We start from the raw sequence: 26850 nt of genomic DNA on the forward strand, positions 1-26850 counted from the left end.
TTGATTAGTTTTTTTCCATGTGTCTAATGTAAGGTACCTAAAATAATTACATGTGCATTATATAGGGATTCAGTTAAACTTAGCAAAACATAACCAAGCCGTGTTTTACTTAGGAAAGTTGCAAGATATGCAAACAACAACATATCAAAGTTATATTAACACCACAATGTCTAGGTACAGTCGACCGTGTTAATGATAATACTTTACGAACTTTAGTATGAAAAAGATATTTTTAATTATAGTCTGGTAGCTAAAAAAAAACTTAATATATTGTTCCTTCTCTTCCCTCGTCGGAAGTAAAGGCAAAATTAAGTTATAAATTTGGGTCCTTCTTTTAGGCAATGCGTATAGAAACCTATCTATATCAGCTTGTTGTTTACCGAGAGCTAAGGCGAATAGAAATTATAAGGGTTTATTAAAAAAGGGGTTAAAAATATTTTAAATCTGCCCATGATTACTAGGAATGGAAGCGTAATTGGCTTCCAGACAGATCGACTCCTGTTTAACTGTAAAATGTTATAATCTTATGAAATTTGGTATTATAAAAAAGGAAAAAAATAAACAATAACGAAATAAATAATTTAATTATTATAACTTTATTTAACCGTACTCCGCAGATACGATAGAATTCATTCCGCTCGGTTTGAAAACCTTTAATTTACTCAACAACGGAAGTCGAACGATAATTAATTTTAACGCTTCGATTCGTAACAAGAGACGTGTTATTGCGTACTTGTCGCACTTGGTATATCCGACATGTATGATTTAATTACTTTTCCCGTTGTTTTCGAGAATAAACGAGTATTTGAAACATTTTTAAAATATAATGATAGTTGTATATTTTTTGTTTTTTTTTTTTACTTTTATGCTAATGGGTTTGGCTAATAAATAAAGGATTCTTCTTTGAGGCGATGGGCTTCTTTGAATCTTTTCCATAGTTGAATTACGCGGAAAGAGTAGCACGTAGAAGTAGTACTAAGAAAGCTTCTCTTTGAGAACCAGTGACGAACATGGATGTTTTTTCTTGTTTGATAACCGTTTGATAAAGTTATAAAAATATACAACAGATTAGTAAAAACCTCATAATTTCCAAGGCGGGTTTGGTGCCCTGAAAGCTTAAACCTATTTCATAACTTTTCACAACATATAACAATTGGCTATGTCTAATTTTTAAATGCTACAGACATGATGTGTGTGCCTGCGAAAAAATAAATATTTGGTTATTCAAATGTAACACAAGTACTGACGTGGGTACTTGTCGTGTCTTCGACTGTACTTTGGCACAGCGTAATATCAACATGAATCTAAACCAAGTCTATTAGATAATGATTCTCTAAGTACTTGATACGTCCGTAGATTTTCTGCAGGTTTATTTCTTTAATTTTTACGGGCAGTTTGACCTTAATTGTCATTTTGTTGAGGGTCGAATCGGGACTTACTCTGAATATTAATTGATCTTTTTGCCATTGTGGTTTGTTTATATTCTGGTTATCTGTTTACAAACGGGGCGTATATTTTTAAGTTAATCATTTGTTATATGTCTATAAAAATGTAAGAATACGTTTATCTGTGTTTTTCTATGTCGTCTTTCTTTCTTGTCTTATGAAAATTACGTAGTAAGTTAACTTACTTCGAGGCTAACTCAATCTGTGTAATTTGCCCCGTATATATTAATGTTATTGAAATGAGTTTAAAATCTTTATGAAATCAAACAACCCAAATGTCTATTTCAATCCATCAACTAACAAGTAATTAGCAGTTGGCAGTTACTCGTATGTTCTGATTTGATTAAGAAGATAAAACTTCAATTTTAAACGTTGAAAAATATCGTGACTCATTGGAAAACGATTAAACACAGGACGACTTCGAAATATGTATGAGCTATCATAATTGTTAGCAATCAGTGATAAATTCGTGTTTCTCTTTTATACGAAAGTGCAGTGGAGTTCAAAGTGAATACAGTTGTTTTTCAGTGCATAAAGTGGTATCTGTATCTGATTGCCACATTTTCACTGAACCATTTTCTATCAAGTATATATTGTGTAAGAAGATGTTATATGTGAAGATTAGTGTAGTGAAGACTATTATAGATTAGGTAACTTATTAAAATAAAATATATGTATAAGTATAATTTATTGTTGAGAAGTGTATAATATTGTACAAATACAATGAAGAAAAGAGTCGCATTAAATATAATGGATCTTGGTTTAGCAAAGATGAATAACAGAAAAATATCCTTTCGTAAGTACAATTTTAGTTTTATTTTTTGTATTAATTTCGTAGTTTTCAAGTCTATATTCTAAAACTACTTACATAAATACATACATATAGTCACGTCTATATCCCTTGCGGCGAAGACAAACAACAATCTTAAAAAGATTGATAGGCCACGTTCAGCTATTTGGGTGTAAACAACTTAATTACTTTAATTAACTTGCTGTCTGTCCATGGCTTCGCTTTACTAATGGCTACCCTATTAACCCAATATATTTAAATGATGTAAGATTTTTTTTATTGGTAGAGTGGAATAACGTGTAGTGTTTAATCTTGGGGATAATGTAAGTAACATTATCCCCAAGATTAAACACTACACGTTATTCCAAAAATAAATTAATAAATTAGGGCAAAAGAGAACCCTAGATTGAAACAAACATGAAAATAGAAACAGGGAATTCCCTCCACGGCTTTTCTGAATACTAAATCATAAGGTGTACTCCTTTGAGCACTCTTATTTGCTCCTAATGACTTATATAAAAATCTATAAGTTGCACAAAGCGCTTCGTTCGAGTAGACATTTAACAATGAAATAGTTTTTGTTATCTTATTTAAGCCTGCAACTGTGACACTTTACTACAATTAAATTTCAAAATGGACTGGGTCAATTAAAATCAAAGCAGTGTTTGCTTTGATTTCAATTGACCCAGTTTGGTACGACCGTATTCGATAAAATAATATAGAAAGTATTTAATGACTTTAAGTAAGGCTAGTACCTACAGATAATTATTATCAGCACGCTGATTATAATAGAAAATGGCCTTGTCTCCTCTGAGCTTCGCTTCCATGGGAATTCCCAAAAAAAACTTTGCTAAACTCGATTACAATTTTTCAAATAAGAATTAATTAGAACAACAAAATTTTGTCAAGTAAAATATGCGATTTAGTGCTATATTATTATAATAAAGAAAATTTGTGAAAAAATGACGTGGAGCATATCGAAAGACTCAAAAAGGAATGAACTAATTAAATTCAGACGACAAACGACTTGCCAAGTACCTAGTAGTTTGCCTACAAATATATCTTTTAAAGCGCTTAAGCGACAAAATTCCCTGTTCGTAACAAAGTGATTGCAAATAAAGATTAGAATTTATTAACTTACATGTTAAGCTTATCCAGAAAGTTAGCTACAAAACTAAGAAACTACTACTTAATTTAAGATGTATTAGTGATAATAGCTTATTGTATTAGGAAAACAGAATTATTTATTTTTAACCTAGCCTATATTTACAAAATACAGGTTTTTTGGAAACCCCACTACACCTATAGGTTTTACCGAAAGGTACCCTATGTTCTTCTCCAGACTCGTAAATATATACATGACATTTCAACAGACATACATACATATTTTAGTTGGAATGGCTGCTAAAATCTATAATAAATTGCCAAATTATTATAAAATGTTAGATTTAAAAATGTTTAAACAAAAATCGTATACATTCCTTGCTGACAAATGTTACTATTGTATTAATGACTTTTTAAATGATACATTTTAATAGAATTGACATGTGTTAAAATATATTTTAGTTTGACTTTTTTAAAATTTTGATTAATGTAATGAATTATTATATTATATTTGTATGCTGTATTGCAACGGCAAAACATGGTGTTTCAAATTTTATTTAACATCAATTTTATGTACCCATGTTTTACAAATAAACGATTTCTTTCTTTCTTTCTTTCTATGGTCATGTCTATATCCCTTCTGGGATAGACAGAGCCACCAGTCTTGAAAAGACTGTATGGCCACGTTCAGTTATTTGTCTTAACAATAGAATTGAGATTCAACTTGTGACAGGTGGCTAGCCCATCGCCTAAAAAAGAATCCCAAGTTTGTGAGCCTATCCCTTAGTCGCCTTCTATGACATCCATGGGAATGAGATGGAGTGGTCCTATTATTTTTGTATTGGTGCCGGGAACCACACGGCATGACATTTCAATATAAGATTAATTCAGTAAAACACGTGAAAATTATCTATTACTTTCGCATTCATAAATACTTAGAACTGAGATACTATTTAGAGAGTTTAAAATCAGTTATGATAATAGGTACCTACATTTTTTTTACAGATCCGATTAAGAAGCAAGAAGGTGAATACATAGCACCCAGAAGTATATTTAGCGGTCAGTGCGCAACTTTCCAAGCGTCCATGAAGCTGACAGTCACTATAGGCCAGTGCTTCGGCCTTAACCCTGTATTGGGGGTTAGCGAAATGGATCCGTCTAAACTCAGGTATGGGTGAAAAATAGCCCGTTTGTATTATTTGACTTATTTAATTTTTTTTTTCGAAGCACGGCAAGTCCCCTGGCGTTATTTAAAATTCAATTAATGCTATCCTTTGTTTCTTACAAAGTGGGAGGGAGATAGATGGAAAAAAGTTGATATTTCATATTTCTCACTACCGTTACACAACGTGTGATAATTGAGTATTTCCAATTATTATCACAGAAACGCGAAAAATTAATTACTTTTGTAAGAAACTTTCTCCCAATTGTTACAAACAGTTTTCTCAAAACCGCATCAAAATCGATTCAGCGAAATACGAGATAATCGTGGAAAAACATTCAAAATGCACACACTTATTATGTACTGGTCAAACTATGAACCATCTTTTTTTTAAGTTGGTTAAAAAAACGATTTAAATACTCAAATACAAAATAGTGGTATAAATTTTTTGGACATAAATTTAAAAATAATGACTACGCAATTAAAATTTTCCAAGTTAAATATAAAAGCTACGTACTTCTTGTGATTTACTAACTTTAATTAAAGATTAGGTCTCGGCTTTCCAGTCTTTTACAGACTGTTAGCTCTGTCTTCTTCGTAAGGGAAAAAGACGTAATTGTATGTATGTATTAATTGTAAATCTTAGTCTTAATCATTGTATTAACTCTTTATAACATTGGTAGGTACTTGTTGTATTCTCAGGAAATTCACTCAATGTGAAGCCAGTAGACGAGTGATTTTGAAGAGAGAATGACAAAAGACTCCCCTATTTTGTAAGGGAGCCTGTTGACCTACAAAAATCATTGTAGTAGGTATACATGTATAAAAATGATAATAAGGGTCCTTCGTACTTGATTTAAATGGTACTCAGACAAACGAGGAAAAACGCTTACAAAGTAGATTTTAAGTGAAAATGTAAAATATTTAGAAAGCATTTCTCAAGATTGAGATTGATTTAACTTAAATCACAAAAGAATAATCAGTATATTAAAATTTTAAATTTTCTTTTATTTAGAGCTATATCGAACAAATGTTTATGATAAACATGAATAGGTACGGTTTCTTGTGTTACGAATAAGAATTAAGCGTTACTTCCAAGTCGTCTAACTCTGATAAAGCATTCATAGTTACTGGTTCGATATAGCTTGTAGTCTATTTAGATTGTTGTATTTTTTATGGAATGAGGTTTACATTAGAAGGCTTTGGATTATTCTTTTAAGCGATGGACTAGCAACCTGTCACTATTTGAATCTCAATTCCATCTTAAGGCAAACAGCTGAACCTAGCAATGCAGTCTTTTCAAGACTGTTGGCTCTGTCTACCTTCAAGGGATAAAGACGTGATAAAAAAAGCCCTTTTCATTGCTTGACTTAAAACTAAGTTTTCTGTCGCTTCCAAAGCGTCAGTGAAGAAGAAGCGGTAACAAACTGCACTGCAACATTCTTCAACAAGTTTTTAGTTTGCTATCAGACCGTCATAAAATGTATCTTATATTGTTCTTTTCAGATTTCGTGTATGTTCATGGAGATTTTTCTACAGCATCGTATCGATCGTTGCGCAGTTCTCAGTAGTGTTTTTATGTTTGTTGAAGATGTTGAGGCAGTCTGAATCGTCCTTACCGTCTAATAGTGAGTTTAATTTCCTGAATTTACTCTGTAACGTTATTTTAGTGAGAATTTGAATGAGTTTGATTCTAAATATGTGTGATAGTAAAGCAAGATAGAGTCTAATATACTAGCACTGAAATTGTCGAAGTTTTTAGTATCAAGTCAGTTAATAATATGAATCAATTTATTTTCCTACATTACTGTCCCACAATTAGGTTAAAGCTTCGTTTCTCTTTCTGAAATTCTACAGATCGTCATATTTTATTTATTTCCATGTATATATTTGTGAAAATAGTAAGTACAATGGGCTCAGCAGATAGCTATGACAGCTCGCCATGATTGATGAATGGAAGGTGGCTCAGGTATCTCCTGAGCCGTGTGTACTATACATACATACATTTAATCACGTCTTTATCCATTGCGGGGTAGACAGAGCCAACAGTCTTAAAAAGACTGATAGACCACGTTCAGCTTTTTGGCTTAATTTATTTATTTATTTATTTCAGAAGCTTAATTCTATCTTTACAGTTTGCACCAATGCGATAGAGAAGCAATACATTTTAATTATTATTATTACTGTAGCATACAATATATAACGCTGTTAATGATAGAATTGAGATTCAAATAGTGACAGGTTGCTAGCCTGTCATCTAAAAGAAGAATCCCAAGTTTATAAGCCTATCCCTTAGTCACCTTTTACGACATCCACGGGAAAGAGATGGAGTGGTCCTATTCTTTTTTTCTAATGGTGCCGGGAATCACACGGCATTCGGCACCGTACTAAAATATTCTTTAAATGCAATTCAAGACCAATAACCCCGGCGACATTATCCATTCACATATATATGTATGTACGTAGATATCTTTAATTAAAAAACTCGTCGCACGGTAATAAAGTGTCTGTTCCTTTGTCACATTTTTCTTTGAAGTTGTCATGAAATGTTTGCTAATGTAGGCGGGCTTAGGGTACGGTCGCGTTCATAATTGCAGTCATAGTTCGCAAAACTTTATAGCTTGCACCGCTGCTATCACTCACACATTCACACAAATAACACAATAAACAACAAGTTGGGTAACCCGCCATCAAGAAGAGGGTAGTGAAAAAAAAAAGTCGTCCGCTAATCAACACAGCGACACGCCACACAGCGGAGATCCATGGTGGAACAGTACGAAAATAATGGCTTCATACCGACCAGAATATTTGCGGAACAGCTCGACACATCAGTTTACTGTTTTATGTTTGCACCGTGAGGGACTACACCACAGACAGCCAGCAAGAAAGCCGTATTTATCAGAAATAAATAAGCAAAAACGTTTAGAATTAGCTTGGCAGTATTTGGATTTTGACTGGAAAAAGCGATATTTACAGACGAAAAGTTCGTTTATTTTATGTCATCACAACACGGTAGACTTCATTTATTTATGGCGAAGAAATGCAACTCGGTATGAAGAAAAAAATATTGTGCCAAATATGGAGTCTGGACACATCTTTGTAAATATGTGGGGCTGGATGAGTGCTGCTGGACCTGGGGAACAGGTGTGGATAGCAGGACGCGCTACAGCTGCTCATTATGTGCAAGTGCTGCAAGAAACCATGTTACCAACTGTGCGGTGTATTTATCCGATTGATGATATACCAACAATATCATTTGTGCAAGACAACTGCCCTGTGCATCGAGTCCATATAGTGCGTGAAAGGTTCTGCCAATTTATATTAAAAGTACTAATTACTTAGATAGTATTTTAAGGACAGCTTCAAAATCTTTTCTTTATGAAAACGAATAATTAAGCTGTAACCTTAATAACAGGAGATAAGTGGATGATACAATTAGTGTAATATACTATATATGTATAGCTTTATATAATCATCAATATGTAAATAAAACTATAGGTAAACAGTTTCAATAAAATTTACTAATTTTAATTATTGAATGTTTTATTTTGCTCCCTCTTGTTTAATATTTCTTGCTGATTTCCGTGTTTGAAAACACGGGTATTGTAATTCTTAGATATCAGTTAGTTGGTTAGTCAGTCAGTTACTTAGTTCAAATGGCACCTTGAAACATTAAAAATTGTCAATAACACTAAAATAGACAAAAAAATCCTTGAATAACTTCCGAATCCAAGTAACGCTAGTAACAAGAACAAGCGAGTGTGAGCAAGCGAGTTTATCTAATATATCTTAGATCTCACTTGCTCACACGAAGTAATAAAATTGCTACCCAATAACTTTCAAAGGAACCACAACCTATGTTAGGGTCGTGTGCCGACAAACTTTCAACCTTATTAAAATGACATAAGTCTGGCAGGCTTTCCTCTATAGGCAAATCTTATGCAAATAATGAGAGACGACGATATTTCGATCGACAATTATCGGGCCCAGTTCGGCCATCGTTGATTACCGTCTCTTTCTGTTTTGTTATGTTATATGTCATAGAATAATAAACTCTTTTACTTAGTAATCATTGGTATTAAAGACCGTATTCATTTGAAGGAATATTAATTCTTTTAAATATGCATGTGTGTGTGTATCTAGTGGAACCACAGTGCACGCTATTTTAACCCGTAAGAATTTTAAAACTATGACTGCAGATATGAACGCGATCGTACATTCCGACAACTTTTCATCATTAAACATGGACTGGCCCTGGTGTAATGACCTGAAAGTCGTGGGTTCAAATCCGGTGGGAAGTGTTATTATTTGTTTTTAGTTAGAACTGATATATTTTGTCACTCTATGGTACATACATATATATAATCACGTCTATTTTCCTTACGGAGTAGACAGTCAGTCTTAAAAATATTTATAGGCCACGTTCAGCTGTTTGGCTTACTGATAGAATTGAGATTCATATAAATATATAATAAGTGACAGGTTGCTAGCCCGTCGCCTAAAAGAATCCCAAGTTTATAAGCCTATCCCTTGGTCGCCTTTTACGACATCCATGGGAAAGAGATGGAGTGGTCCTACTCTAATTAGCACGAACCCCACGTATTTCATCTAGCTTTACCCATAACAAAACTAGTTCAGAAGTAAATGACAACACAAAGAAAAAAAAAATTCCTAAATAATTTAAAGAACTTTTCAATGGTACCTACAGGAAGGCTTTGACAGCATGTCAATTGACATTTTAAGGGAAAGCCTTTGTCCAGATATTATCCAAAAGTATTTTTTTTTGCAGCTGAGATATTATTAACCTACATTTAAAACAATTCGAATAAATTTCTTCGGAATTTCAACAATTTATTATGATACATACCTACCAAAAATTACGCGTTTCTTTACAGTTGTAATCAAAAGTATTCTTTTGAAAAGAAAAAAAATTAAATTTTCCTTATTTATTGTTAAACCGTAAAAGAAATTCCATTTCCACAATCTTTGTGAATTATAATTAAAATCATTTGTGCCGCGATGAATGGATTTGTGTAACTTTTTCTTGGAAATTATTTTCCGTTTGCTGAACAGAAAAATGATATTCATTAATTTTGTATGTACTGGCAGAGGTCTTGTATTGTAATTTCCTGTACACATATATTCTTAAGAGGAACTTAAAAATACTCATATGCCATGAAAAATTAATATTTCTCATACAATTGTTTCATTCATAGCGTTCCTCGTCTTTAGCAGTACGAACTGTATGACGACGATTCTTTTCTTGCGCCTTTCAAGAAAATGGCCACGGCTGAGTCAGCAAATCTCCAAGACTGAGGCCGTTGACCCCAATATGGACTCCACGTTAGTAAGGAGGTGTAATGCATGCTGTATAACAATATTGACATTAGCGTTAAGTAAGTAGATGTTAAAGTTATCTTTTTTTAATATAAAATTCTTTCGTTATTGCGTGATTAAGATTAAGATTGAGCTAGAGTTGAGATTCAAATAGTGACAGGTTGCAAGACCATCGCCTAAAATAATCCCAAGTTTGTAAGCCTATCCCTTAGTCGCCTTTTACGACATCCATGAGAAAGAGATGGAGTGGTCCTATTATTTTTTGAATTGGTGCCGGAACCACACGGCACGGGTTTTTTTTAATACCTATTTTCTATTTTCAGTTGAGCATTTGCTGTCAGATTTATCATCCGCCGCCGTGTCTATGGACTGCGAGAACAAAGGTTATGAAGGCTTTATCATGCAGAGCTTTCCCTGGATTTTCGATGTTTTGCCGTATAACAACGTTTTTGGATTTATATCTCAGGTGTTTTTTACTTATATGGAGTAGAGAATAAATTAAAGCCGTTAGGATTTTTTAGTACAAGGAAGATTGCATTGCATGGCTTCTATCTCGGATTTGCTGGAAGAGATTTTTTTTAAATAAGCAGTGTTTCTTTTGTTTATCATTCTTGATGTTTTCTGTACATAAATTAGTTAATAAATAAATAAGATTTGTTGACTTATTTATAAATATTGACAATTCATGTTATATCTTTCGTAGATACGAGTTAGTTGATTGTAAACTAAACAAAAATTAATACATACAGTTGTTGGAATTAAAAATATATGTACAATGGCGGATTTATTCTAACTGGGATTTCTTCCAATCAACCATATTAAAATATAGGTAGCCCAAATTAAAAAAATAAGTCTTATTCCTTTTAAACGTTTGTGGCTGACTTCGCTAATTATCACAACGATATCCAAAGTAAAAAAATCAGATTGTTAGTTTAAAGTTTTGTTCATCAAAAGGTTGCTCGGATTGTCGGTTTAATATTTTATTTTTACAACATGTATTATTTGTTTTATTCGCGTACAATATCGAAATTATCAGGATGAAATTTGTCATAGGAAATTTATTGTCACTGTGACCAACCATTTGCAATAATATCGTTTCTCCTAAAATATATACATACATATGATCACGTCTATATCCCTAGCGGGGTAGGCAGAGCCACCAGTCTTGAAAAGACTGATAGGCCACGCTCAGCTGTTTGGCTTAGTGATAGAATTGAGATTCAAAATGACAGGTTACTAGCCCATCGCCTAAAAGAGGAATCCCAGGTTTATAAGCCTATCCCTTAGTCGCCTTTTACGACATCCGTAGGAAAGAGATGGAGTGGTCCTATTCTTTTTTGGACTATCAGTCTTTACAAGACTGTTGGCCCTGTCTACCCCGCAAGGGATATAGACGTGATTAATTGATTATATGTATTCTATCTAACGTTACTCCGTGTTCCAGCTGATCAACATCCAATGTGCATTTAACTGGAACTTCGCCGACGTATTTGTGATATGCGTCAGCATGTACCTGACGTCAAGGCTGGGCCAAGTGAACCACAGAGTGCGGGCTGTCAGAGGCAAGGTATACATCGTGTGACCACAGAAATCTGTCAGTCAAAACACGGACTGATACTTGATGTCAACAAACGAATTTGAAACGCCTCTTTGATTATAGATTTTCCTTTTTATTTTGGTTGACTGGAAGAAATCCCGATTGGGATAAGTCCGCCATTGTACATATTCTTCTATATCCAATGACTGTTCTGTTTTTGTTATATTTATTTTTATGTGCAATAAAGAGTTTACAAACAAACAAACGAAATATTAACTAAAAAAAAATTTTGGCAAATATTTTGATATGATCAACAGTTGAATGATTCAAAGAATCAAAATATTAATGATACATACATACATAAATATAATGACGTCTATATCCCTTGCGGGGTAGACAGAGCCAATAGTCTTGAAAATCTTGATAGGCCACGTTCAGTTGTTTGGCTTAATGATAGAGTTGAGATTCAATTAGTGACAGGTGCTAGTGCATCGCCTAAAAGAAGAATTCCCAGTTTATAAGCTTATCCCTTACTCGCCTTTTACGACATCCATGCTAACGAGATGGAGTAGTCTTATTATTATTTTTTTGGTGCTGGGAACCACATGACAAATCAATGATTAACAGTATCAATGGTTCAAAATGTCAGGAGTCTAAATTAATTAGTATTAGTAATAGTAATTAGTTAGTCTATATATCACAAAATGATCTTTTTTTATTATAAAAGATGTAAGTATTTGACAAAAACAAATGGAGTTTTAGTAGTTTCGGTTTTTACGAGACTGTTGGCTTTGTTAACCTAACCTCGTGATTATATGTTCGTATGTTGATTGTCAAAACAGCCAATGAATAGATTATTTAAAAAAGAAATTGTAGGGTATGCCATTGATTTACAAGGTGACATATTCTTTTCAAACACTAACTTATGTTAAAAGAGAACTGCTGTCAATCGATATCCTTCTTTTTGAAGTTATTTATCTTCTTTTCCTGTTAAATTCTAAAACCTTGTCCAAAGTGTAACAAATACTTTCCTGAAAACCGCATCAATATTCGTTCATCGAAACGCGAGATAATCGCGGACAAACATACATACAGGTGAAACTAAGAACCACATTTTTAAGACAGACAAGAGGTCAGACGGGAGTCATAACTTAAAAACCTGACTTACCCAATCCAAATTCATTGATTTATATAAGACAGTGCGCAGCTAACTAATGATCATCTTTTAAATAAATACCCTTTTACTGACCACCCAGTCAACTACTGGAAGCAAAGCAAAGAAATAATGGAATATGTGAAAAAAGGGAAAAATTATTCATCCTTAAGGGCTTTAATGATGCCCACAATAACTATTCTACGCGGACGAAGTCGAGGGCACAGGTAGTCTTTTAAATTAATACCCTTTTACTTACAACCAAGTCAATCACTGGAAGAGATTGCATTAGCGAGAAGTCCGCCTTTGTACCATCTCTGTCTGTTTTGTATGTTTTACTCTTATGGTGCAATAAAGAGTTTTATCTATGTTTTATTAATGCAGCATGTTCCGCCGATAGTGTGGAGGACTTTGAGAGAGGACTATTCTCGTATCACGAAAATGGTTCGACGAGTGGACGATGTTATTGGAGAAATCATATTCATATCGTTCGCGAACAACCTGTTTTTTATATGCCTTCAGTTGCTTCATACACTTGCGTAAGTGAATTTCTACTAGTTTTGTTTCTATAAATGAAAATTTTATACATTCAGAAAATACTAATTATTCGAGTCGTGTGACTTTTACTTTGATCTTTCTACCCCGTGGGTGATAGAGAAGTAATAATATGTGGGTTGCCTCATTACAATATTTTTCATTTAACTAAGAATTTTTTTATTTATTTATACCTTGTTTGTGAATTTCCCCAATTAACAGTTAATAGTTGGAGAGCTAGTGAACCCTCCGAGTAACGGTGTTCCTGTAAGGCTAGAAATTTGTAGAGTGATGATTCATAGCACACCAAGGCCAAAAACCATGCAACCATTATTTACTTTGCTCATATATTATTTGTTAAATGAACGTTTTCATGGATGGCGTAAAAGGCGACTAAGGGATAGGTTAATAAACTTGGGATTCTTGTTGTAGGCGATCGGCTAGCAATCTGTCACTATATGAATCTCTATTCCATTATAAAGCCATACAGCTGAACGTGGCCTTTCGGTCTTTTCAAGACTGCTGGCTTTGTCTGCCCCGTAAGGGATATAGACGTGGTAATATGTATGTCTGTATGTTGACGTTGAAAAAAATTTATCGTTACCTCACATTTCTATTTATGAGTAAAACATAAATGATCGGCCTTGTATTATTGGAAATACACGGGCGCTCTTAAACCACTTCAGATCCTAAACCTGTCGATATTTACCTATTTATAATATTTCAGGGAGGGTATAAGAGCCACTCCGACATGTCATGAACCAGACCGCAGGTATATTAGTATACATACATACATATAATCACGCCTATATCCCTTGCGGGGTAGACAGAGCCAACAGTCTTCAAAAGACTGATAGGCCACATTGAGCTATTTGGCTTAATGTTAGAATTTAGATATATAGATTGAGCAAGTATGTCAGAAGAGATCTTTGAAACGGACCCAATTTCTCGATCGCATAACTCATAGTCTATCAGTCTTTTCAAGACTGTTGGCTCTGTCTACCCCGCATGGGATATAGACGTGACCACGACCACGTGTTGCTTGGCAAAAATTATTTTACAAGTACATCTTATTTCCCATGGATGTCGTATTTAAGAGGCCACTAAGGGATAGGCTTATAAACTTGGGATCCTTATTTTAGGCGATGGGCTAGCAACCTGTCACTATTTGAATCTCGATTCTATCATAAAGCCAAACAGCTGAATGTGGCCTGTGAGTCTCTTCAGGACTTTTGGCCCTGTTTTCCCTATCAATAACTAAAATCTAAACTCTATTACTCTCTTAACATATGGACGTAGTAAACCCATAATTTGTTTTTTCGCTACCTTATCTTTCTCGATTTATCTGGCAAAATTTCATGTAAGCTCCTAAATTAATAAGCGACCTAATAATAAAAAACATATGTATTTGTCCAATTCTTGGTTATTTTCTTCTTCTACGTATTACAATATGATTGATTGACGTAAACTTAATTCTTAGTGTAATCTCAAACCTTAGTGGTATATATAACCCATAAAAAAAGAATGGGACTACTCCATCTTGTTCTCATGGATGTTGTAAAAGGCGACTAAGGGATAGGATTATAAACTTGGGATTCTTCTTTTAGGCGAAGGGCTTACCCGTAAGGGATATAGACGTGATTATATGTATGTATGTTTAAATAAAAAAGGCGCGCATGTTCACTCAGTGCTCTTTCAGGCAACTGGTGACAGGAAGGTACGTCATAATCCAAGCTGGTTTATATTTCTCTGTAATGATACAGAGGTCTCACGAGAGAGAGAGTATTTACTCCAGGCTCTTGGTCTAAGGCGTACCCTGGTCCACATCCTAAGACTTCAATAAGTTGATAGTTGAGGATAATACATACATACGGCGGTTTCGGGTACTTTTGACCTGACCCTTTACCAGAACGTCCTTAATTTGATCAAGATACGTTCGTCTAGGTCTTCCTTTCCTACCTTTCCCTCCACACTGAGGATAATGATTTAACCTAATAACTTCTTCAAATTTTACAGACCTCTCCAAGGTTACGAGCATGCAGTATATTTCGTGTTCTCCTTTATATTCCTTGTCTCTCGGTCTTTGAGCGTCTCCCTCATAGCTTCTAAAGTACATTCAGCTAGCAAGGAACCAGCGAATGCATTGTACGATGTGCCTTCTGACGCATATTGTATCGAGGTAAGTTAAAAAATACATACATATGGTCACGTCTTTATCCCTTGCGGGGTAGACATAGTCAACAGTCTTGAAAAGACTGAAAAAAAAACGGCACAGTTAAAAAATAAGCACGGTAAATTACCGTTCTACTGTTCATTGTCTGCCAGTCACTGAATCACTTCAGTGTCACAAGAGCTTTTAACATTGATTGTATTAATAAAATATTTTTTAACGAAATAAAAACAAAATCGATCATTTAATTGTTAAAAATTTTCAGGTGCAAAGATTTCTGAATCAAATACACGGTGATACAGTTGCATTAAGTGGAATACATTTTTTCAATGTTACTCGTGGATTAGTTTTGACTGTAAGTATTTGTTTGTATTTGTGAGTAATGTCTTTATTGCACAAAATTAACAAAGTTACAAGAAATAGTATATAGTTAAAAAATAAATAAATCACTTGCAATGGCGGACTTATCCCATGAAGGGGCCTCTTCCAGTCAACCGGCAAACAATAAAGAAACTCCATAATTAAGTAAAAAAGCGGGAAGTTGTTGTGTTAGTAGCAACAATGTAATAAATAATACTAGCACTATATTCGCATCAAGTGATTTTCAAGTGGAAATTCATACATCAAAACCAATAATGAAATCTGAAAGCCGTTTTACCGTTATATTTACAAATTTATATAAAAAGGAACCACACGATTACTATATAAATTTTATTATTATGACATTCAACGTGGCCTTACAGTCTTCGAGAGACTGTTGGCTCTGTCCACCACGTAAGAGGTATAAAAACATGATGATATGTATGGATGTCATTGTAGATAATCAAGATAAATGTTTTAGGAAAAGAATAATCTGTTAAATTTATAGCTAAATAGAGTCTAATTTATAGTTCCGTCCAACTAGGGTAAGTTATTAAATAAATCAGGACGTCTAACCCGCTGGGTTCTCCCGCGGGAGGCCTATAAGTTTCGGCGTAAACGCTCTGGAAGCACCACAATTATGTATTTAATGAGATTTTGAATCTTCTACATTAACTAGTTTACGGTGGGGAGTGGTTTGAGAAATATTGGAATTACGTTGACCTGGGTTGTTTGACCTTGAATTGCATTAGTATTATTTGGTTTATAAGATCAAATAAAATCAACATACATTTATTTATTTATTTAAAATTTTATTGCACAAAAAAATGTACAAAGGGTGGACTTAATGCCGTTTGACATTCTCTACCAGTCTACCAGCTAAGACATAAGTAACCTTAGTTTAAGAAGTTTGTTATTTATCTCAAGAAATCCCTTGAAAGGTTAATTTTGAACAGCTACAGCAGTTACGAGTATTTGACTGTAAATTAAATACAAGTATTCATAAATACTATAATAATTTTCTGAAGTTTGATGACTATTTACTGAATTCATGACTTTATAATATTGATAAATTAAGAAAATTTATCAAATCGCTACACTATTGTAAATGACATAAAAATCATTATACCATTACTATGTTGTACACTGTTCTGCGAAAATGTTAATTTGTCCATATGTTTTTACAGATAGCTGGTACTATAGTAACTTATGAACTGGTTTTGATGCAGTTCGCCGGAGTCACTCCAACCGCTGCTCCAACTTAAGCATTATGTTAGTATGTTTGTAAATTAAAATTAAATTAATTAATTAACATAGACAATTCTTGAATAAAGAAACGTGAAAAACGATTAACTTATTCCAAAAAGGATTTTACTTTACTAATCAACGCACTGAAAAAAAGGCGACTAAGGGATAGGCTTACAAACTTGGTCTACAAACAGTGAACTAGGCGATGGGCTAGCAACTTGTCACTATTTGAATCTCAATTCCATCATTAAGCCAAATAGTTGAACGTGGCCATTCAGTCTTTTCAAGACTGTTGGCTCTGTCTACCCCGCAAGGGATATAAACGTGACCATATGTATGTATGTATGTGGCCATTCAGTTTTTTCAAGACTGTTGGCTCTGTCTACCCCGCAAGGGATATAGACGTGACCATATGTATGAATGTATCTGAGGAAACACCTTCATCCTCCCGGCGTTAGTCGAGTACTCGCCTGACTTCTCTTGAGAGGAGCCCGGGGTGGGATGGAGATCAAATCCTGGATTCATCAAGTCAGGTTTTCACAGGAAGCAACTCCCGTTTGTACTCTGAAACCTTTGCTTGCAACTTAAACAGGTTGCAACAAAAAAGATACATACATACATACATATAATCACGTTTATATCCCTTGCGGGCTAGACAGAGCCAACAGTCTTGATTAGAGTGTTGGGCCACGTTCAGCTGTTTTGGCTTATCATTAAGCCAAAAACAGATAATTCAAAAAAATATTATTTTAATAGGTATGTATCATAACCTACCTACAATTCGTACCTAAAAATCGATAAACTCAGATCATGTAATAACATTACAGTATTATTCTTACCAAATAAATACAATGCGTTTGCCAATGATAATAATACCCAAAGAAGATCAGAAATGGCGAAATTAATTTATCTTGTAATGAAAATGAGAAAATCGCATTATCCATTGACATAAATAGGACAGTCCAGCGGCGGACAAAGAAGTCTCACAATTTCTGAATAAGATAAGTAGCTACTAGGAATCTCTCTTAATGTTAGAATAGTTGCGCAAAAGATTGAAAAACAGAATTACAGATTTAAAAATAAAGTTAATTTCGGAGAAACATCGGTTTAAGAGCACCCGAAATCGACGGGCTTGAATGAAGAGGGTAATTTATTCATTAATTTATCCAAAACTTAGTTTATCTTTACATCTAAAAACCAATGCGATAAACATACATACATACATAATATATAATCACGCCTATATCTCTTGCGGCGTAGACAGGGCCAACAATCTTGAAAAGACTGATAGATCACGTTCAGCTCAGCAAGATAGAATTGATATTCAATTAGTGACAGGTTGCTAGCCCATCGCCTTAAAGAAGAATGCCAAGTTTATATAAGCCTATCCCTTAGTCGCCTTTTACGACATCCATTGGAAAAAGATGGAGTGGTCCTATTCTATAATTATGTAATGTGTTGTTATATAATCTATAAATTATGTAATGTTATATAATCTTTAAATGGTTAACTCGTATAACTTTGTAACGATTTCCAGTGAACATTTCATTGTCTATCATACTGAATCAGCACCAACTCGTATTTCACGATATTTGCAGCAACCTAAAAAAAAAATATACAAATTTTTTATACAATAAAATGTTGAATGAACTAGTAAGTGCATGTACGACGGCTCACCTCCAATAACTTCTGCCTATCCAATGTAAAAAGTCCCATCCCACTTAGTGCTACGTTATCATTAGCTAACTGGTGTTTTAATCTCTTGACCTAAAAAAATGTAAGTAGATGTTAATATACTTCATATCAAAAGGCTATTGAGTCATATGTCTAAGCAGGTATCAAGCTGTTATACACATTATTACATATAGTCACGTCTATATCCCTTGCGGGGTAGACAGAGATAACAGTCTGAAAAGAATGATAGGCCATGTTCAGCTGTTTGGCTTATGATAGAATTGTGATTCAATTTGTAACAGGTTGCTAGCCCATCGCCTAAAAGAAGAATCCCAAGTTTATAAGCCTATCCTTAACTAGCCTTTTATTGCATTCACGGAGAAGAGATGGAGTGATCCTATTGTTTTTTTACTGTTGTAAACTTATCACGAATTCTTAAGAGTGAGCGTATTAACAGATATTTTACAAGCCTGACAGCGTTATTGGGATTTGGGTTGGGCTAAAACACTAATTTAAGGGCACTAGATCATGGACCATTAGCCATTTATCGCGTTAGTATAACAAATAGAGGCGTATCAAGCTGTGCGCCTCCTTCATACGTTAATATCGTAAAAAATTGGCGAAAATTCATGAAACCTGAAAAAATTTTACCTCGATATTATAGGCACTTTCAGGATATTGACTCAAATATAATAGAGCACGCTTGGAGTGCAACCGAATGTCAGCTGCCGCCAAAACCACACTGCATGCTCTGAACAGCAACCAACCCAGGGACAAGAAGTAGTATAGTCTGTTGACCAGACCCTTGCCGCCTCGGCTGGAAAGGTAGTAAGTGTTTAAATAATTAATCTCTCATTCAATTTGGGGCTAAATATTTTATACATATATGTATGTTTACCTGTGATGCGATGACTTTCGAGCAGAAGATTTGAGTTTGATGAAATTTGGGTACAGTCAACAGCAAAGAAAATGACCCATAGAATGAGCAGGTTTTTCTGCCATTGACTGTGATTTTCGCTCGCAAAGTATAAGATCTCATAATTTAAGATTACAGAACGTGAACTTTATACTTTGGCAAATATAAATAAAATAAATAAATATATAAAGGACAAATTATACTGATTGTGTTAGCCTTGAAGTAAGTTCGAAACTTGTGTTAAGAGATACTAACTCAACGATACTATATTTTAGAATAAAAACATTCAAGACCCAGGTCAATCAGAAAAAGATCTTTTCTCATCATGGCCCTGTCCGGGATTCGAACCCGGGACCTCCGGTGTCACAGACAAGCCTACTACCGCTGAGCCACAGAGGCCGTCAAAATCTGATAGAAATTGAATATTTAAAAATGAAATTACGTTGTATGAAATTCTAGCCATGGAAACGACGTTGCAATAAAATGTTCACGATATAGTCGTGTCCTAAATTGTATCATTATGTGTAATTAAACCAATGTAAAAGTGTATGACAAACACAATGTGTGTCACAAAATACTCACTGGAGCCCTAGAAATAGTTGCAAACAGATGAAATAAAAGTTGTTTATGTTTGACAAAAGCACCAAGCCTCCAAGATGACCATCAAACGTGCGGACCAAAGACGACTGTCGCACGTAGGCCTCCCGCAGACTTCGCCAGATTTGGATTCGGAGGAATATGTCAGGACCTAACTGTAAATAATCTTTACATATGATAATTTTATCCCTTACGGGGTAGATAATTCTAACAGTTCACGTTTAGGTGTATGGCTATTATACCAAGAACAATTTTCCCAATCTGCGCAAGGTGATCAAAGGCCAGATGAATGGATGTCTGAATGTGAATTAACAAGGTGAATAAATCCAAATGTATTATTGCTGTGAAAATTAAGGAATGAATGAAACTTATATCTTTGTATACAATTCCAACACATTTTTTTTTATGTATTAATTAAAATTGAATAATTGCTTTAATTGGAAATCTTATACTGAACTGCACATACCTTTTTAGAGCCTCCGTTCCTTCTTTCTTCAGTGACCACTCGATTTACATACAGATTCAGCCTATGATACCTCGACGTGAGACCCATGCTTATCAAGATGATAATCAGATCTTGAAAGTTCCAAAGGATGGTGGCCTGTTTACTGAGAATGAACACGGGCACTGCATACCACAATGAGTAGCTTTCTGAAACGTAAAATATAATAAATATACACGGGACAAATTACACAAATTGAGTTAGTCTCGAAGTAAGTTCGAAACTTGTGTTACGAGATACTAACTCAACGATACTATATATTATAATAAATAATTATATAGAAAAACATCCAAGACCCAGGCCAATCAGAAAAGTTCTTTTCTCATCATGCCCTGGCCGGGATTCGAACCTGGGACCTCCGGTGTCACAGACAAGCGTACTACCGCTGCGCCACAGAGGCCGTCATAATTAAATCATTATTTTCCCGACAATAGAACACGTTAAAATAAAAAAAATATATCTATTTTCGGAACAGTTTTCGAAATTTCTTCTCTCATTGTGTAAGGAGTGCACTCAGAACGTAAGCCTCTCCCAAGATGTCGCGAGAGCATCCACTTGCATTCATTAGTGTGCTTACTGTTTAACAAGATCGTCGACCACAGGCTGGTTCTACGCAAAAACATGCCGCAATGCTATATAATAACTCGTAATAAGAAGATTTTTAAACATGAACAATCAGCGCCGCGCTACACCAACCGACGGATCGCAGCCGGTGGAAACTGTTGGTTGACAGAGTCGGGAGTCACGATACTCAGTAATGAGTAACCGATTAAGAAGAAGAAACATACACAAATTATGTCTCCTGGTTTACATAGGGTAAGTATAAAGTCAGTAGCCGGCGGCATCTATGACACGTCTAGATAAGATTATTTCGTTGTTTTTTTACTTACCCGGGTTTAAGAGAAATCCATGAGAACTGAGAATATATCTTTCAAAATACTGTTCAGGTGGTATGCTGAAACCGGTTGCTGACATCATACTAAGCATGTGCTCCACTGTAAATAAAATATGTTAACCTTTCAGTTTAGTTAATAAGAGTCATCTGCAGGTTAAATTTTTACACAACGTAGTCTTGGTTTAAAGAAAGAGAAAGGACTTTGATAAAATTTTGCGATTGAAGTGTTCAATTTTTGTTCGTGTGTTAACAGTACTCATATGGCCTTTTAAAATAAAATTCGCTAAAGGTTTTCCACTTCAAATTCAATAAAATCTCTCAATTTCCCTTCATTACTAAAACGATCTCATTAAACCAACGACTAGAAATTTCTATTTCACAGATTATGCCTCGTTCATGATGATTAATGTACAAAGTTTACTAAAGTCAATTTATTTGATGCTTTTATTAATGTGACTGTGGGGAAAACGCCAATCTTAGAAATCTTTTTCAATGTGTTTATTTATGGCGATATGCTCATAGAATCTATTCCCGTAAAACTAACTTCATTAAAAATAACTGTCTCCGGCAGTGGATTATAAGTGGCTCCAAGTCAAAAAAGGGTAATACTCTGTATTTAATTTTGGATTTAAGTACCTTTTTGGATGAAGATTTAGAATAGCTTAAGTATAGAAGTGGACTTTTCGTAGTAGTAGTATAGTACTCGTTGAAGTACCTATTATGTCAAGTCATGAAATTCATCATAAAAATGGACTATTGTCTTAAAAGGCTTGACAAAAATTATACAACAGGTAATAAGTTATAAGAGAGCAATTACCAAAAGCACATACAGCTACAAAACAAGTGACAAATAGCACCCTCTTTCCTATTCTCGGGTCAGGAGGTAAGTACAGCGAAGTGTTCTCAACTTTCTTCCAATGCTGTGACAGGATCTTCCACGAAGATACGAGTCTCCAGCATAGAATCTGCGACAGTAGACCGTTGGCGTAGAATATTGCGCCTGATAATCGTGCTGTTACCCCGCCTGAGAAGAATTTATTAAAATAGAGGTGAAACTAAGAGAAGGTGTCGTTATATATATTTAAGACATACTTGCAATCACGTCTATATCCACATAGCCAAAAGTCTCGAAAAGACTGTAAAGCCACCTTAACCTTTATTGTTTAATGATGCAAATAGTCACAGGTTCCTAACCCATCGCCTAAATAATTTAGATCTTTTATCCATATGGCTATAATTTGGATTACCATATGATAAAAGCCGTGAGACTATTAAGGTCAGGAACTTTGCACCAGTAAGAATAAGTCGGTTCACTTGATCAAAAAGAAAAACCAAATGAATTACTTACGCCCATCAGTATCATGCTTAGCTAAACCAGCAAGCGACCTGATGACTTTTGCGAGAGACGCCACTTCGATAGCCAATAACAGCAACAGAATGACAATGGCCCAGAAATAAGCGATTTTGTTCCCGTACGTTGGTATTCCAAACCATTTTGTTAGCTTGAAGATTTTAGTCAGAGTTGGGAGAAAAATCTAGAAATTGAATTAAGTTAATGTTACACATGGTATCAATTACGATATTTTCATTTTGATTTATGTGTTAGTTAGTCTATTCGTCACTCTATTATTTTTTTGTTTGTACTAACATGGTTGGGTGTGTTGAGAAGAAGGTACAAGTATATTCATTTAAATAAAAGTTACTCGTGTATAGTTCGAGTAGGATTTTCGAGGTGGGTAACTTATACTCAAAAATGTAGTGTACTCGTAACTAATACTCGAGGGAAGTCAGATTTAAAACATACAACATGAATTTTAATAATAATTCCATTATTCTATACAATTTGGTAATTATAACAGAAAACGATTCTGTGTCAAAAAATGAAGTGGCACGATCTTTTGCCAAATCAATTCAGGCCATTTTCAATCCCCTGTAACTTCTTCGTGAATAAAACGAGAAGCCTTTATTAACAATCACATAGCAGGCATTGTATGAAAACGTTATATTTCAAATTTAATTCAATTTGAACCAATAGTTTTATGGATCTGACCGGAAAAAATGTCCAATCGGCGTAAAATACCACTAGATTAATGCACACTTCATTGATAACAGTAAATCTATGACGAAGTCCCTTTGGGCGTCCTATCCCTTCAAAATTACTTAGTAGACTTCATCTCTCATTGGAATAGCACAGAGCACTAAAGACGTCGCCTTGGGGCCACCTCTGTCATTTGCTCTGGGCCTGACCACACGGCACTTGTAATTACCTGGTGTTAATTACAAATTTAATACTGGAGATGGTAGACTAGGTGGTCGGAATATTTAATTAGCTTGCGGATGTTTAATACAAGTAATCACATTTTTATCCCATACGGGGTAGACAGAGCTAATGTTTCGAAAAGACTGTAAGGCTACTTTCAGATGAATGGCTTGAAGAATAAGATTAGACTTGTTCAAAGGAGGATTATAATATGTGTGGACCGAGGTTAACATAATGGCTTCTTAAATGCACGCAAATTTTGACATGGTATTGACATAATTTGTACAGTAGGTACATATTTCATCAATATTTTTTGACATAATATTCGTATTGAAATCATTAGATTTGAACTCATTGTGTGTGCATGGAGAATAAGTTCATTGCTCTATGATACGTTCATACATACATACATAATTACAGACATATAATCAGGTCTATATCTAATGTATTATGTCGTCCACATTTCTTATCAAAGTTAGGATAATTGTAAAGTTGACGATATTTAACAAAATGCTGCAGTGCAGTTTATTACCGCTTCTTCTGCACTGACGCTTTGGAATCGGCGGTGAACTTAGCTTTAAGTAATTTATTTGACGTCAACCAATGTTTTTAAACCAAAAGATATGACAATTATTAAATGATGTTGAAATGTTCCATTATAATGAATCACATTTTAATTTTGAATTTTAAGATATATTTACTACATATTTAAAAGTAACATGCACATCATATAAATAATAATAAAAATATTGTTCATAGTTTTATCATGTTTTATGCGAAAGTGTGTTAATTTGTACGCTCTTCAAAGTTTTTTTTACTAGATCAACTAAAAATAAATTGGAACCGACATAGTATGGAGAACTGAGATGGACATTTAATTCTGAAACAACTTTCCGTGGGATTACCGTTAAACATAAGTTATAATAAGTAACATAACATTCTAGTTAATTATAACTCACATCACTGTGCTCGTTGTTATTTTTCCACTTGTTCGAAATTCTCGTTAGCATCTGAAATTTTTTGGTGTTAAATAATTAATTTTACTTATAATGAACAGTGTTGGCTTGAAAGTTGCACTTTTTGTCGGAAACATTCTGATTTTATGTAGTTTTCGGAGGGGAAGTAAAAATGTGTTAGTTTACATTGGCGTTTTTGTTTGCAAAAATTAAAGGTAAGGTAAGGTACCTTTTACCCGCATTTATATAGGAGTAGGTATATTTTCTGATGTATGGAATTCAGTAGTTTATAAGTCGTGTAGGTTAAAAAAAATACGGTCGAATTCAGAACCTCCTTTTACGAAACTCGAAACAACATAACACGAACAATTATTTACACACACCAAAATTACGTATTTGTACTTTACAGGTAAAAACTAGACTTATGATACAAGAGATAATGAAAACTTACAGTAAAAGTCTTTCGCTTTCTTTTTGCAGATTCTTTTTTTCTTTACATACATACATATAATCACGTCTATATCCTTTGCGGAGTAGACAGAGCCAACAGTCTTAAAAAAACTGATAGGCCGCGTTCAGCTATTTGGCTTTAAGATAGAATTGAATTGATTTCTTTCCTTGGTTGTCTTTTACAATCTGGGCGAGAAGAAAATCAGGTGGCATTGACAATGTGTTTGTGTACAACACTAGCTTGGTGGACTTCAAATTTGAGACCATACAAAGTGGATAAAGAATTTGCCTAACATTAAACCAGCGCAAGATTCAACTGTTACACTCAAAGAAGACACAAATATGTGATACATACATTTAAAAGAACTTTTCAACAGCATAAATCGATGAATTTAAAAAGTTTCTTGTACTCCGGCCAACTCGAGCCAATAGCTCTCAGGGAATAATATTGTTTTAAACTTTCATCAGTTCATATTTCCGATTTATTATTCAATATTTTCCTATCACATTTGTTGGAAAATGTTTCAACAAGTTTATAAGTGTGTTGTAAAACCAGGATTTACGTACCTATTATGGGGAAATGAAGTTTTACCGGCCTGAAATTATACATTTCCATAGTTATAATAAAAAAGTTTCATGTGCACCAATTGCTACTAATAAAAAGTTGAACGCTTATATATCATTATAATAAATAGGCTTTCAGTAGTTTTTTTGTTGTTTTTAGGTCACTTAAAGTGTCTAAGTTAGTTTTACCATAAATTTGTTATAATTTGAAAGTAATGCATTATTTTTATAATTTTTTTCAATGATAGGTATAATACCTGGTTATTTCTCTGCTCGGAAAACTTTTACTATTAGGTTAATTCATTATTCATTCATTTTATCACGTCTATATCCCTTACGGGGTACACAGGACCAACAATTACGAAAACACTGAAATTAATCATGGAATTGAGATTCAAATAGTGCCATGTTGCTAGCAAATCGCCTACAAGATAACCCTTTTACTTAATCGTCTTTAACGACATCCAAAGGACCCCCGCTACTTTTACAGGTGAAACTAATTCGTATTGGATTGTTTACGGTTACATATCCCTTGCCCTTAATATGCAGGTTTCCTCGCGATGTTTTCCCTCACCGTAAGATCATCGGTTAGTATTCATACTAATGTACATATCTTCGTAAAGTCATTGGTAAATGGCCGAGGTGGGATTCGAACCTGTGCCTTTATGCGCACCTCACCTTTTAACCGGGCACCTTACCGATTCGACTACTGACGCTTTTACTAGTAATTACTAACAAAGAAATATATTATATTTAACCTATACCTTCATACATACATACATAAAAATCACGCCTCTTTCCCAGAGGGGTAGGTAGGCAGAGACTACCTCTTTCCACTTGCCACGATCTCTGCATACTTCCTTCGCTTCATCCACATTCCCCTATACCTGCCATCTTTAAAAGCCACATTATAACAAACATTGCAGGTACAATTAAACTGGGTTGCAGCGTGATTTCTAATTGGAAAAGTAAATCTAAAGGCTTCCTATCTGTAGCTGTTAGATTTCCCGAGAGATCCAATGACAATAGTGTACACTATCTTAGAATTGAATTGCAGCAGTGTCAACTAGAATGTCGGGACGTTTATTTTTATTTCACAGATACGAGTGACTTGTCGTGAAACTATTGAGCAAGTCACGCTCATTTGTTAAATAGTTTTACTTCAATATCTAATGATACATAATAATCTTATTGAA

At 34.3% G+C, this 26850-nt stretch overlaps 2 protein-coding genes across 4 annotated transcripts; one reads left to right on the forward strand and one right to left on the reverse strand.

Annotated features, from left to right (window-relative positions):
• Positions 1-1859: 1859 nt before the first annotated feature.
• On the forward strand, positions 1860-16917 carry LOC106139867 (gustatory receptor 5a for trehalose). Of its 3 annotated transcripts, none has more exons than XM_060954422.1 (11): positions 1860-2241; positions 4345-4507; positions 6008-6129; positions 9718-9897; positions 10162-10304; positions 11283-11405; positions 12913-13067; positions 13790-13834; positions 15079-15241; positions 15498-15587; positions 16780-16917. In XM_060954422.1, exons 1-11 carry the CDS (start codon positions 2169-2171, stop codon positions 16855-16857), a joined length of 1335 nt encoding a protein of 444 aa, XP_060810405.1. In that variant the 5' UTR covers positions 1860-2168; the 3' UTR covers positions 16858-16917. The 3 variants fall into 3 exon arrangements, with proteins under 3 accessions (XP_060810405.1, XP_060810407.1, XP_060810406.1); XM_060954424.1 differs by having other exon boundaries at positions 1860-2095; XM_060954423.1 differs by lacking the exon at positions 11283-11405.
• Positions 16918-18385: 1468 nt separating this feature from the next.
• Positions 18386-24694, reverse strand: LOC106139884 (gustatory receptor for sugar taste 64a-like). Its single transcript, XM_060953413.1, has 9 exons — positions 24644-24694; positions 22773-22959; positions 22242-22448; positions 21420-21524; positions 20494-20678; positions 20013-20182; positions 19166-19331; positions 18518-18607; positions 18386-18442 (listed from the first exon to the last, which is right to left on the reverse strand). The coding sequence occupies exons 1-9, from the start codon at positions 24692-24694 to the stop codon at positions 18386-18388; spliced, it is 1218 nt and encodes a 405-aa protein (XP_060809396.1).
• Between the last annotated feature and the right edge of the window lie 2156 nt (positions 24695-26850).

This window comes from Amyelois transitella, chromosome 4 (assembly GCF_032362555.1).
Source record: "Amyelois transitella isolate CPQ chromosome 4, ilAmyTran1.1, whole genome shotgun sequence".
Taxonomy (NCBI): domain Eukaryota; kingdom Metazoa; phylum Arthropoda; class Insecta; order Lepidoptera; family Pyralidae; genus Amyelois; species Amyelois transitella.

What these genes read in the sequence shown, in the direction of transcription:
- LOC106139867 (XM_060954422.1), top strand. Translation starts at nt 2,169, where the DNA reads ATGAAGAAAAGAGTCGCATTAAATATAATGGATCTTGGTTTAGCAAAG. An exon ending in AATATTGACATTAGCGTTAA is followed by an intron (nt 9,898 to 10,161) that starts GTAAGTAGATGT and finishes TTCTATTTTCAG; the next exon opens with TTGAGCATTTGCTGTCAGAT. An exon ending in CTCGTGGATTAGTTTTGACT is followed by an intron (nt 15,588 to 16,779) that starts GTAAGTATTTGT and finishes ATGTTTTTACAG; the next exon opens with ATAGCTGGTACTATAGTAAC.
- LOC106139884 (XM_060953413.1), bottom strand. Translation starts at nt 24,694, where the DNA reads ATGCTAACGAGAATTTCGAACAAGTGGAAAAATAACAACGAGCACAGT. An exon ending in CAACTATTTCTAGGGCTCCA is followed by an intron (nt 19,332 to 20,012) that starts GTGAGTATTTTG and finishes CTACCTTTCCAG; the next exon opens with CCGAGGCGGCAAGGGTCTGG. An exon ending in AAAGTGCCTATAATATCGAG is followed by an intron (nt 18,608 to 19,165) that starts GTAAAATTTTTT and finishes ACATTTTTTTAG; the next exon opens with GTCAAGAGATTAAAACACCA.